The sequence below is a fragment of the Chaetomium globosum genome, genomic scaffold (assembly GCF_000143365.1).
Source record: "Chaetomium globosum CBS 148.51 scaffold_4 genomic scaffold, whole genome shotgun sequence".
NCBI lineage: Eukaryota > Fungi > Ascomycota > Sordariomycetes > Sordariales > Chaetomiaceae > Chaetomium > Chaetomium globosum.
In genome coordinates this window covers 2,707,807-2,721,443 of record NT_165979.1, presented here as the reverse complement: position 1 = coordinate 2,721,443, position 13,637 = coordinate 2,707,807, and the positions used below count along the sequence as shown (strand labels likewise).

Here is a 13,637-nt window from a genome sequence, read left to right as displayed (position 1 = left end):
GCCGAGGAAAAACTGATCGAATTGCTGCAAATGGAACCAACCTGGAAACCCACAGTTGATGCAGGATTTGGCGACGGCACAACGGCAAGGCCCGTGCAGCGCAAGGATACTGCTTCGGTTGCCGTCGGTGGCAACAAGACCGAGCCGACGGCCTGACGTAGCCCTGGAGGTGGGTGCTGGCCCACCACAGCAGCCCACTTACAAGCTCACCGCCCGAATAATGCGGCAGAATCCCCCTCGTTCCAATTGTGCATACGGCGGTGAATGGCTGCTGCTCAAACATGTCTCGCTTGATTTTGAGGTTGCCAAGACCCCGCTTGACCCCTGTCCTGACCACCACCAGCACCTAGCTCCAGCGCGATAGAAGACAGTTTACGGGGGATGGCGATAGGAAGCAGAGGCGCATCCGAACGCGAATAATCGATTGGGAACACACGGCGCACCCGACGGCTGGCAGCGCATTCTTCACCATGGCCGATCTCGAGCGCACAGTCCTTGATTTTTACCAAATCTCGACACTCAACCCTGTTCAATGGCCGAGCGAGAAGGACAATGAAAGCGATGCGTCTGGCGATGAATCAGTCAAAAAGAAGGCCAACAGGAGGAAGTCAAGGTACCAGGCTCTGGAAAGGGCCGTGAGTACCAGAAGCAGTATCGTACCGGGATCTGAGAACTCGGGCAGCGGCGTTAGCAACTTGGTGCAGAAGGACGAGCCGGATCCCCTGGGCACCACCGAGAGCGTCGTGCGGACGCTTAAGCATTTAGGAGTCCCACTGCAGGATGACTTGCGTCTTCGTGAGTCTGATCTACCAGAGTCACATGGTTAGGCCGGCCAGAGCAATTGACACATACCTGTGGACAGGCAACCGGTTCCTCCTCTCCTCGACAACCTTCTCGCCTGCACTGTTCCTCTCCCAAATGCATGCGACAGCCGACACCCAATCCCTTATAAGCGGCCTCGATGTTCTTTCCAAGTCAATCGATCAGAAGTCGGCATCTCTCAAGGTGCTCGTGGAATCCAACTTTGAGCGCTTCGTCCGCGCCAAAGCGACCATCGACAATGTCTACAAGGAGATGAAATACCGCGGCGCGGATCCTGCACCTCCACGTGCCAGAGCCCATTCCCGCCATGCGAGCAGGAGTAGTTTCCGGAGTACCAGCGGACCCCCGCCTCTCACCAGTCCGCACACGCCCGCGATGGATCCCCGCAAGAAGAATGCGCTAATCAAAGAGAGCGAGTATGGTGTTTTGGGGGTGAAGGCGCCATTGCTGGACGTTTCGGCAAAGGCGGAGGAAGTTTGGGGCCCTGCGCTCGGAGGGAGAGAGAAAGAAGAGCATCTAAAGACGGTGGCCTCCTCGCTCGACCAGTACAAGGAATACGTGGAGACGAGCGCAGCAATAGCGGACTGCATCAAACGCAAGGACCACGAAACGCTGGTTGAAGAGTACATAAAAGCAAGGAAATTTGCGGATGAGGCAAAGCTGCTGGCCGAGGAGTTGAAATCGTCGCAGCCTACCGACGACCAGCTGTACCGGGTTCTATTAGCAGCACGGATGTGGCACGATGTTGATGAGCAGATTCAGGTTCTCAAGCGAGACGTATGGCGAAGGCTCATATCTCCTTACAATATGGCCAAGGCGGAAACACCAGGACAACGCGAGGACGACCAGCACATGGAGCTGATCACGCTTCTTCTGGAGCTAGGGGTTGAGGACAACCCCATTTGGGTCTGGCTACTGAGCCGCTACGATTATCTGAAGAGCAAGATTCAATCCACGGCTGATCGGTCCAAAGTGGAAATTGAGATCCTGCGGCGGCGACTGGCGAACGCCGAGAAACCAAATCCTGAGACCATAGCATCGCACATGCGGACCCTTGGACGGCAGTCCATCGAGACAATGTCGAAAACATTCGACTCTGCGGATGTCATCGAACTTTGGGAGATGAACGTTGGCTTCTTGAGCAACCTACTTTCGCCCCAGGGTATCCTAGGTGAGGTACTCGAGTTTTGGCAAACCGTACAAGGCTTCATGGAGGGCAAGACGCAGAAGAGCATGCCGCTTGGCTATCAGGGGGAATCTGAGAACCACCACCGGCTTTCCCTGCAAGGCACAACAGACCTCCAAAAGGGCACCGTGGAATTGGTCAGTATGATACGCGACAATGTTCTTCTATTCTTTGCCGGCCCGCCGCCAGAGGACATCTCACTGCTCTTTTCCCCAATGCCGCCGCAGTCCCCAGGGACACCGGCTGCCACCTCTATTTCCGGCTCTCTCACACCACGAGACCCCCGCTTCAATCTCGACCCGAACAACCCACCGCCCCCTTCGCCTAAGAGAGGGGAAGCCTGGGAGAAATTTGCATTCTGGCCGCCTTGGTCAAACTCTCTGAGTGGCGTGCATTTCTTGTCCAAGATGCTGGCACTCGTGGGAAGTGGGGCGTCAGACATGGCATCCATCAGTCCTGTGGGTAAGGGTGATGTTGCTGAAGTAGAGCGGGTCAAGGCATTAGTGGGCGCTTCCAGGGAGAGGTGCGTTACCGCACTCTGTGCTGCGTGGAACAGGGATGCGGAGAACATCAAGTACGTGGAGGATTGGAACCGGTCACCAGACAGCCGGGACGTGACCAAGATGCCGACCAGCTTCGCCGCATTTGAGGGTGCGCTTCTCAGTGGCATGCAGAAGATCCTCCTACATCTCTGAAGCCATGTCGAGGCCGGGGGCTGGGGATATTGTCCTCCCTCCGCCGACGAAGCTGCTGCAGATGGTGCGGAGCCAGTACGTGACCACTCTCTACAAGGCTCTAAGCGGGATGGTCGAGAACGCCGAGCGGTTCCCCAAAAAGACCGACGACGAGTGGACTGTCGAGGTTGACGGCTACGCGCCGGTGAGCAACCCGACGATCACCCAGCTCTCAGCATCAACACTGGGCGGGGGCACAATAGATGCAGCTGATAGGGTAAGCCCCCTGGTTAAATCCCCTTTCCCCGGTCAGTGTCAACAACGACCTCCCACTAACTAATCTACTACCCAACCCCTAGAACGTCCGCATGCTCCTAACCCTCAGCAACCTCCAAGCCCTTCGGTCAACCGTAGTCCCCTCTCTCAACACCCAGTTCGAAAACGCCTTCTCCGTCAAACTCACCGACGAAACCAAAACCATCCGCGACGTGCTCAGCCAAATCGACGCCCGCCTCTTCCAGTCCTACACGCGCCCCGCCATCGAGACCCTCCGACGCATCATCCGGGCCGGCGTCTCCGCCCCGGACTGGGCCCCACCCGCCGGCAGCAAGCCGCGCTCCGTGCGCCCCTACGTCTACGAGGCCCTGCTCGGCCTCGTGCTCGTGCACACGCAGGTGTCCACCACGGCGTCCTCGCTCACCAGCGAGGTGCTCTCGTACCTGCTGGAGCAGGGGTCGCGGGAGCTGCTGGACGCGTTCCGGGCGCGGCCGCGCTACGACCTGGAGGCGCTGATGCAGGCGACGCTGGACGTCGAGTTCGTGGCGCAGACGCTGGGCCACTACACGACGGACCGGGCGTCGGAGCTGCAGAGCGCCATCTACCAGGAGCTCGACGGGCGCACCGACAACGACGCCCGCGCCCGCCTGCAGGCCGAGCTGCCCGAGATGCGTGCCGTGCTGAAGCGGCTGCGCGAGGCGAGCAAAGGGGAGTTTGCCTGCTTTAGGAAGCCCAAGAGGGCGGCTGCTGCTGCTGGGGGCGCGGCGCCTGGGCCTGGAGCTTTGGAGAGGAGGGACACGGGGGGCAGCGTGGGGAGTGATCGGGAGAGGTGATTTCAGCTAGCGAGCACTTTGTTTGGTTCATCGTTTTCAGGTTTCTAGTCTTCATTCAAAGAGACTTTTTCTGATTTGTGGAAAGAAATGTCGTTGGTGGTTTCTAGAAGCCAGAAATAATACTCTGGCGACCGGTGTCCGAGTCCGCTGTGGGGGTGGGGGTATTTTATCTATCGTCTGAAAATCAAATCCATTTTCTCCAGAGACCGTCCAGAGTGTCTTTTTTTCCGACAATTTCTCAACCAACACTACCCCGCCCGCCCATCATCGGCCAAACACGAGGGGCACATTAAATCATTAGTGAAGCCATTGCTGCATTCTGGGGGTCTCCGGCGTCGGAAAACCTCATAATCGTACATGGCGTAGGCGGTCATAAGCCATGGGCCGCCGCGGTCCAAGTATGCCGCAGCCAGTCCCACAGCCAGAATCGAAGTCGAAGGGGAAGAGCCTGGTGCTCTAAGTCATTGCTAACAAGGATCGACTCGATCAAGAATCTGAGTTGGGAAGAAGGAGGGTAGAACAAAACAAGAGCTCGAATGAGCGGGAATCGGTGGGCGAAAAGGTAGGGCGCTCCTGCTTTGCCTTGACCTGGGCGACTGTAGCAGAATTCTGGTTAGATGGTGCACTGGCGCAAGGTTTGTCATGGCGGGAACTCACAATCAAGGTTGATTGCCTCAAAATAATCCCTGATCGCCGGGTTTTCCTCCTCGGTGACAAGTTTACCGTCAATCTCCCGGCGCGTAGTCCGGGGAAGGGCTTTCCGAATGCCGAGGAGCATGTGTAAGAGGTTCGCAATCACATAGCCTTGCTGTGCAAAACTAACCGGCTCCTTTTCAAGCGGCCAGAGGTGCCGCAGGTTTTCCTGCTCCCAGGCCTTGAAGGCCCAGCTGGATTTCTCGACGCAGTTCAACAGGATCAGGACGGCGAAGTACATGTTGAAATCGATCTTGACTTTGCTGTCCTGGAGAACGCGCTGCATTCCGGTGAGGAGGGCCTTGCTCGTAGCTGCGGCCTTCCTCTCGGCTGCGGCTGCGAGCTGCAGGCAGATGGTGTTGAAAAGCTCGCCATCTGTATCTTCCTTGATTAACTTGGCAGGGGTGTCCTCGGCCCAAGTTTTGGCACTGATAGTCCACTGCCGCTCGCGGTCTAGTATCTCTACAAGACCCCACAGTTCAAGCGACTTCTTGAGCAACTCGTCGTTCGTCTTGCTTGCAACGTCGACAGCGGTTTGTAGCGTAACATGCATGAAGTGAGAGGGCTCTCGCTTGATCATGTCGGGCAGGATCTCACGCATATAGGTCTCAACTCTAGCGGGGGCGTCCTGGTTGTCATTGTCGAGCATGACAATGGGATAGTTCGACGGCCTGTCGTCCACAATGGTCGCGTCGACAAGCTTTCCCTCCGACTCTCGATCGGAATCGCGCTGTAGCACTTGAAGCTGAAGGCGAGGACCGCAATCCGGGAAATGGCAAGCTTCAATCAGGACGCCATGACTGCCGAGATTCATGGTTTGCTTGATCGAGTTAATTCGGGCTTGTGCAAGCACGATTTGCACACCAGCAGAATACAGGTCCAGCTGCTCTGAGAACTTTGTGCGAACACAACCCGAGCGCCAGACCCGGGGAGAGAGAACTTTCCGGCAAGTGTCACAAGGTGACCCTTGAGAGCAGGTCTTCCTGAGAACTCGGCAGCGAATGCAAGCGCCGATCTTGCGGACCTCCTGGACCTCCTTCCGCCTGGTCGCGTTGAACCGCGCCCTCGAGTGGCGAGACTTGGCACCATTGGGGCCGCCATCCAAGCGGAAAACGCCCTTACCGAGGGGCCCTGCCGTGGTCTGCATGGGGCTGTTGTTGTTTACGGTGGCTTGGAAAGTCTCGGTCGCGTATGTCAGCTCACCCCAAGGTGGTGGCACAGTCGGCGTCGGCATCGCGCTTGGTGTCGGCATCGCATTCGGTGTCCCCATGGTGCACGGGGTGGGCATCGCTGGATGGATCGTTGGGGTGCTGGGGGTCGCGAGGGGCTCCTCTGTTCCGCTCATGTCGGCCACAGGGAGGTTATTTACCACGGCGGCAGCGGTGGCCGCGGCATTGGCAGTGGCGGTCGCAGCGTCGGCTGCCGCCGCGGCCTCTTCCCCCAGTATCTCAGGGTCGAGAAATGTGGGATGTAGGCGCGCTGTGGCGGCGGCGGCCATGGTTATGTTTGCTGAGTCCGACTGCCCGTCTTCAACCCGAAGGATTTCTTGGAGACGTTCTTCCGCGGTGGGCGCCCGTTCTGCCTCTTCCGGCTGCTGTTCGCCTACACGAACGTCAACTCAACGCATACCTCGCCTTGCTGCCAACCGATTACGTACCCTTCACTGGCTGAAATGTGCCACTATCCTGGTGCAACGGCGGATTTTCGATAATGAATTGCTCTTGCAGCTCGAAGCGCTCCGCGGGCTGCCCATCGGGCGGCGAAGGCCCTTGTTGGACGGTACCATTGGGCTGGCCGCGGTCGTCGTTCTTCTCGTTTAGGTCGATCTGTCGCGATACTTCGGCGAGGACTCCGAGGGCGGTCCAGTCGCGTTGTTGTATCATGGGTAAGTCGACCGGAGACCCATTGGCCTGAGCACGCGCCTGGGCCTGCTGGCTCTGCTGGAATCGCTGTGATGCATGGCTCATGCCCGAAAGAGCCAAAAGCGCGCTGACTCGTTCAGACTCGGAAATGGCAGGGCATTTCTTGGTCAGGTGGCCCGTCAAGCTATCGAGTCGGCCACGAGGGAAGTGCTCTCCGCATCTGTGAGGGAAAAGTGATTCGATTAGCGACCCGACCTATTCAGCGACTCGCAGAAACAAGCGGTGGGAAACGGAGCCCGGCTATGGAGTAACGGAGCAACGGGGCAACGGGGTAACAAGAACAACACAGGAAAGAGCAAAAGAGTAAAAGAGCGGTGGCTCACGCTTTACAAGTGTGGGGATAGCGATTGCTTTGATCCTGCAGTTTCGGGCCCCGCTCGAAATACTGCAAGATGAGTGCATTCGGCCGTCTCCCCATTGTTGTGATCAGAATCCCGGGTGTCGCATCGACAGTTCGGGAGCTGTGCGGTGAGTATGTCTCTTTCGAGGTGCCAGGGGGAGGGGTCTGGAAATGTGAAAATACTGCCGGCTTAATTTGGCGGTCAGTCAATCATGTCGTCGTCCAGGGCCTGGGCCAGCGGTGGGTCGATTTCCTCACGTGAGTGGTCAGGGCGGTTTGCAGTTCAACAAAACTCCAACAAGCGGCTCGAGAGCGGGTCCCGGCTGGCTGGGTTTGACATGTTGTAAATTACAGAACACGGATACGGCCATGCAGTACCTACATGGTACGAATACCACTCGGTCACTTCCATTCCGTTTGCGGAAACCTTTCATCAGAGAGGTTGTTAATTACCTAGGTACCTACCTAACTACAACCTAGGTAGGTACTTATCAACTACCTTACCTGAATGCCTAGGTGGAAAATGGTCCCCCTCTTTATTTTATTCCACTCTATCCGATAGTTATGTCAGACGATATCTCCCAGTATTGCCTGCGATCGGTGGGTCAATACCTCTCTTCTTTGGGAATTTCCCTCGCATAAATGGTTTGTCACACACCTTTAAATACGGGCGCGTGCTTCGTACCAATGCGGAATGTTGTCGCTTGAGCCCGAACCGGCCAACATTGGTCCAAAGTTTGCTCTCCGACAAACCAAGCCAAGCAACAGCCAAGAGAATCAAGCTTTGATAGGTAAGCTGGCTCGAGCGCCTCGGACTCCCTCCTCTGCCAGCTGGGTGGAGAGTGGATTGGATTTGTGTTGTAGCACAAGGTCCAGCCTTCGCTCAGAGGTGCAATCCTTGAGTACGCGTTTCGTCTGTTCCTTCGACGCATCCTAATCCTTGCTAACGTGAGGCACCCGCATCCATCTTAAAGCAACCGAGATCAGCAGTTCACAGCCTCTTTCATCACTCAGCGGTCTATCTTCTCGGAGGGCAATTCATCGAAGCAGGCGCGGGGCCGACTCCAAGTGACGTACATACCATACCATGTCCACTATGGGATAAACGCTCCGCCCGCGGCACCATCGGCCCCACCAAAATCCCCGAGCCCGAACCTTGAATGCATTCGATTGTTCTGCCTGACCATTACTCTAGCCGGCCCGCCGCTGCTGGCGCTCTTCCCCGGCACATGAGCCCCTGACATCCATCTCCATTGCATCTCCACGATGCTGCTCCTTCACCAAACCGGCGCCGTCAGGATCGGCGAGGTGGTCCGTTACACCGTGACTTACACGCCCTCCGCCGACCATATCCTCCCGTCCCCCGAGTTCCTATATCTGCGTATCAAGAACACCTGCGCCATTGCTCTTCGCGCCGCCTTTGTCCACGGACCCTACACCCTCGGAGTCGCCGCATACCCGTCAACCTTCAAACCCTTCGAAAAGTTCGACAACCCCCGTCGTTATGGCGTTCCGGAATTCGAACCTATGCTCAAGGCCGGCGCTGTGTGGAACTGTCACCTGGTCGTGCCCGACAACATCCGTCAGAGTGCTGGCGAGGGCAGCAGCAAACATGGACATTTTGGAAGTGGACCCGAGCATGATGGGGATACTGTGACATGGGTGGTCGAGGTTTCCTCTCAGGTTGTCTTTTCGGCCTCGGCGTCGGTCAACTATGAGATCCTGCTTGCGCGCGATGAGAAGTCGCTAAATCTCGGCTCTGTGGTGCCTGTTATTGGAAACCATGCGCAGGTTGCCCAACCAGGCCGGGTAAGCGACTTTCAACAGAGTTCGGGCTCGTCCAAGCACCACCCGGCTCAACCGAAGGGTGTTTTCTCCAAAGCCATACACCTCAAGGTGGAGGACACCGCAGCTCTTTGGAACACTCCACAAATACCAGGCTGGGATGATAATGGATGGCTCCGGGCTAGGGAGGCTGAGGATCCCCCCGCTCCGGTTCGACCCGGCACGGAAAATGTTAACTGTGACGAGGCAAGGCGGCAGCCGAAGCAAAAACAAAAGAAAGTCCATCTCGTTGTGCTCACTCACGGGTTGCACAGCAATCTCGGTGGTGATATGCTGTTTCTCAAGGAGAGCATAGATGCGACCGTGAAACAAGCAAGGATTGATGCGAAGGCGCGCAGAGCAAGGGTGCGAGCAGCAAGAAAGAGTGCGCGCGCAGGAACAGATTCATCTGTTGATACTTCCGAAAACAGCAGCCAAAATCCTACTCCAACTCCTGACCAGGGAGTGCAAACCAGCGGGGATGCTTCTGACCAACAAGGAGATTCTGACGGGAAAGAAGACCTCACTGATGATGAAGACGACGAAGAGGAGGACGTCGTTGTGCGCGGCTTCTCGGGAAATGCGGCGAAAACGGAAAAAGGCATCAAATGGCTGGGCAAGCGGCTTGCTAGGTACATTTTGTCCATGACCTACCCCGATCAGCCATGCTTGCCCACCGCCAAAGCAGCTTCGGATGCCATCACGCACTCGCTCAAGACAGGCGCACAGAAAAAAGCCATCGAGGAGGCCCATAAGCATAGCTCCGTCCACCAGGCGACGTCTCCGGGGGGCAAGCGACTGTACAAGTTCACCAAAATCAGCTTCATTGCCCATTCACTTGGCGGCCTGGTGCAAACGTACGCCGTTGCGTACATCCAAAAGCACTCGCCGCAATTTTTTGACCTAATTGAACCCGTCAACTTCATTGCTTTGGCATCGCCATTTTTGGGACTCAACCATGAAAATCCGCTCTACGTTAAGTTTGCGCTGGATTTTGGTCTGGTAGGGAGGACAGGCCAGGACCTTGGGTTGACATGGAGAGCGCCAACTATCGCACGGAACGGCTGGGGCGCACTCATGGGGAATCTCGGGGAGCATGCCCACAAGCGTGTGTATGGGGAGCATCAGGCCGAGTCTAAGCCGCTGCTCCGGATTCTGCCCACCGGTCCGGCCCACAAGGCACTTAAGAAGTTTAGGAACAGAACAGTGTACTCCAACGTGGTTAATGACGGCATCGTACCACTTCGGACAAGCTGTCTTCTCTTTCTTGACTGGCAGGGACTTGGCCGGGTCGAAAAGGCCCGGCGAGAGGCAGGTCTGGTGGAAACCGTCGTCGGGTTTGGCTGGGCTGAGCTGACAGGAGCCAATGTCACGACTCCCAGGCTCGCACCTTGGTCGCCAGTCGAGCCTGAAGACAAAGACGAGTCTGGTGGCACGGGCAAGACAACCCCTACCGGCCTCGGTGACTCTCACCAGGTACCCCAACCACCGACCAACGCGATGCTAGAAGACGATCGGCAGAGTCTTAGGTCGATTACTAGCCCGTACCGAGAATCGCCCTCGGAATTCCAGCATCTCCAAAACTCAAGCACGACCACATCGAATCCCCTTTCCGGCCTTTTCAACTTCTTCCGTAGCGAAACGCCCAAACCTGTGCCCCCGGCGTCTCCCAAAGTAACCAAGATCTACCAACGGAGCCAAACGCTGAAGCCAGAGCAGTGGTCTGCTTTAGACTCCGCCGCCACGTCCAGCTCTCGAGTGACGAGCGGGAGTGAGCTCACTGATGAGCAAGAGAACATGTCAGCGCCTCCAAGGACGACCATCTTCGAGTCCGCCGGCGACCTACTTAACCCCAAGTTGCCCCCGATGGAATTCATAATCGACCCATCCAAACGCCCCCGGACAATCTTTCATGACCGCGTTTATCATCCGACTGACATCCCTCCGCCACCCATCAAGGAGCGCTCTTCCAGCCCATTGACTCTACGGCGACGGACGCCCACAGCAAACTCGTGTAAAACCAGTCAAAGCGATACCTCCTCGCCACTTGCCAAACCAATCGAAGATAAACACACCGCCGTCTCTCAACAATCCCAGAAGCCTCAATTGCCCCAAACACCTAAGCAAACCACCATCTCAGTCAACAGCGAACCCCTGACAACTCAGCTCTCCTCCCCTAACACGCCACCCGGGGCCACCACGGACGATGTCATCGAGCTCGAGATTGACAGCTCGCAGATGCGCGTCGAGGAGAAGATCGCGCGCGCCTACCACCGCGGCCTGTCCTGGCGCAAGGTTCTCGTCAAGCTGGAGCCCGACGCGCACAACAACATTGTCGTGCGCCGCACCTTTGCCAACGCCTTCGGCTGGCCCGTCATCCAGCACCTAGTCGACGCCCACTTCTCCGACGCCGCCACCGCCCGCTGCCCCGACGAGGATGAGCCCAACGCCGAGCGCGCCAAGGGGGTCGGCCTCGCGCCCAGCACGGACGGCCGCGAGACGAAAGAGACCGCGCAGGGCGCCAATGCCCGCGGGGAGGGCGTCAGAATCCGCGAGGGCGGTGCGGGCGTAGCGGCGAAAAGAGAAGAGGACGACGACGGACACGGCGAAGAGGGCGACACGGTGCCGGAGCTGCCGCGGAGCCCGAAACCGTCTCCGTCGCTGCCGTCCAGTGCCGCCGCCAACAGCAATGCGCTGGGCGTGTTCGCGTCGCCGTCGTCGTCGTTTGATAGCACGACGCAGGCGGGTGGGGGTGGCGGTGGTCGCACGCCAACTACCCCGCGCCCGCCGTTGGATCGGCTGGATTCGATGACGATGGAGCGAGCGTGACTGGTTGGATAGTGAGAATGAGAGTGACGAGGGGGGGAGTGAGTGGAAAGAGTGGGAAGAATGATGGTGGTGGGTGGGAGATGGTAGCAAATGGAAAGGGAACGGGCTAGGGGTCCCCCTTTTGCGGGCGGGCGAGCGGAGTACGAGTCCGTTGAATTGGAACTGGGACTGGAGAAGATTGTGGGAAAAGGGGGGAGTGGGGCGGTCCAAGTCGCCGGCTGGCAGTAGCACCAGTTCTGCTGCGAAGAAGTCCAGTGTTGATAGTTTATATCGTGTGGCTCGTTGGGGATGGTCTGTGGGTAATTTGGCGCCCGGCTTGTTTGCAGAACTGGTTGTCACCATCGTTGAATATGGGTAGAGTAGGATAGAGGTGTATATATCGAAATTGAGCTTCTCATTTGTTTATCGATTTGCATTGTGACTTGTTTGTTTTGTTGACTCATAATCAGCCCGCTTTACAAAATGTAGTTCTCATCATAACCATCCATGATGCGTCGCCGGCCTTGCGTGCCCCCAATACAAGTTGCTTTTTTCTTTACCTTCACTCTTCCCCCCTCCCGCCCAACACACACAGACACACACTTTTTCGCTCTCGTATACACATATACACACTCCTCATTTCTTTCTTGTCTTGTCTTGTCTTGCTCTCTTCGTTCTCTCCTTGTCCCCACCAGTCTCGTCTCTCCACCCACTCTAGGCTGTTCGGCCCATTGACAAGACCTGGTACGGCAACCGTTAAGTCATCAACCAATCAAGGGCGTGTGGCTCAGTTGGTAGAGCGTTCGCTTAGCATGCTTCACTGTATGCGAAAGGTCCTGGGTTCGATTCCCAGCTCGTCCAAAGATTATCTTTTGCCATCCGGGCCGGCCGGATCACTTTTTGTCCCACTCCCCACGGAAGACGGTAGTACAGGAGGGGCCTTTCCCGTCACCCTCGGCCCGTTGTCTTGTTGTTTCTCTTGCTTTAGAGTGTCGTTCTTTGGCAGCCAACCGGGGGAGAAGAGAGTCGGACGGCCCGGAGACAGTCCGGTCACGCAATCGTGGTGTGGCCGACCACGGCAGCGATGCGGGGCTTGCTTCTTGAATGGGTATGTCCGCTTGCAGTGGGGGTACCCACCGACGGGAGAACCGGGGAACGAAGACAGGGTGCCGTTGGTGCTTGACCGGGGTTACGTCAGGTCCCTTTTCCGTCCCTGTGTGATTCCACAAGTGTCTGGCCGCCTCCTCTCGGAACTCTTAGAATGTTACGGGAAGCGGTTTGTCGGGTAGTATCCGCAAGGGAACTGCTCAGGGCTCGGGAACGCGGGCTGTTGTGCTTCCCACCCATCACCCATCTCGCAACTCTGGTGCCTTGAGAGGAGAGAACGAGAGTCGACCGTTGACCGCTACTTGGAAAGTCGGTCGGTCATACCGTATGAAAGAGACAAACACAGACACCTTGGGTGGGTAGCCTCGCTGTGCTTTGTTGTCATTGTTTCCATCCTCTGTTACATGGCCACAAGGCAGTTTTCCGTCGTCAAGCTGCAAGTTCCGCTGGCACATTAATTGCTTGTGCTCGGTGTTGGCTACTTCTCCCCCAATTCCCTCCGAGTTGCGGGGCTGCCAGATCAGTTCGGGGTCCTCAAGGTCGGAGGGGGAAGGTGTGGTGGGGATTCGGGGGATGCTTGCAGGCGCGATCGCAGTGGTATTGTCCAATAAGGACAACTCCGGTCCGGCGAAATTCTGTCTCTCAAGGGTTGCTCCTACCTACTCTGCCTTGCGCACTGTGGCTGTAAAAGCAGCAGTTGCCCCGCGGTTTTTCCTTCCTTTGCATTTCCAGGTTCTCGCCAGTTTTGTCGAGTTGTCTCTTTTTTTCTGTTCTTGTTCTTCTCTTTCCCATTTCTCCAGCCCCGTGGCCGCATCCTCGGAGCATCACCGGCCAAACTCCAAGGGCACCACGGCGCACAGGTGGAGAGGTGTAGACGCTGCTTCCTTGTCGCCCCCCAGGGAGTGAGCGAGTGTCGATCTGCCCTCCGAGATTGTTGACCACGTATGACAATTCCATCTACCCAGCTCCTTCTCTCGTCGATTGCACCCTGCCTGGTCTGTTCCGCGACCTGGTGAATCTGGTTTGGTCCCTGGATGACTCCTACCGTATCGTCTTTGTTCGCTTCGGTTGCTCCTCTAGCCGTCCTAATTGTCTAAATCCTCATGTCCTAAATGTCCGAAAAAAGAGCGACAAACAGGCTAACTAAAGAAA

At 57.0% G+C, this 13,637-nt stretch overlaps 3 protein-coding genes and 1 non-coding gene across 4 annotated transcripts; 3 read left to right on the top strand and 1 right to left on the bottom strand.

Moving 5' to 3' along the window:
* Positions 1 to 470: 470 nt before the first annotated feature.
* On the top strand, positions 471 to 3,791 carry CHGG_04612 (uncharacterized protein; the record flags this gene model as incomplete). Its single annotated transcript, XM_001223825.1, has 4 exons — positions 471 to 795; positions 863 to 2,582; positions 2,632 to 2,959; positions 3,042 to 3,791. The coding sequence occupies 4 exons, from the start codon at positions 471 to 473 to the stop codon at positions 3,789 to 3,791; spliced, it is 3,123 nt and encodes a 1,040-aa protein (XP_001223826.1).
* Positions 3,792 to 4,277: 486 nt separating this feature from the next.
* CHGG_04611 (uncharacterized protein) lies at positions 4,278 to 6,824 on the bottom strand (the record flags this gene model as incomplete). Its single annotated transcript, XM_001223824.1, has 4 exons — positions 4,278 to 4,387; positions 4,449 to 6,086; positions 6,142 to 6,566; positions 6,730 to 6,824. The coding sequence occupies 4 exons, from the start codon at positions 6,822 to 6,824 to the stop codon at positions 4,278 to 4,280; spliced, it is 2,268 nt and encodes a 755-aa protein (XP_001223825.1).
* Positions 6,825 to 8,012: 1,188 nt separating this feature from the next.
* On the top strand, positions 8,013 to 11,399 carry CHGG_04610 (uncharacterized protein; the record flags this gene model as incomplete). The annotated part of the gene is made up of 1 exon (XM_001223823.1): positions 8,013 to 11,399. The coding sequence occupies one exon, from the start codon at positions 8,013 to 8,015 to the stop codon at positions 11,397 to 11,399; it is 3,387 nt and encodes a 1,128-aa protein (XP_001223824.1).
* Positions 11,400 to 12,154: 755 nt separating this feature from the next.
* Positions 12,155 to 12,239, top strand: CHGG_11319. Its single transcript has one exon. It is a non-coding gene; the product is annotated as a tRNA-Ala (tRNA).
* The last annotated feature ends 1,398 nt before the right edge of the window (positions 12,240 to 13,637 follow it).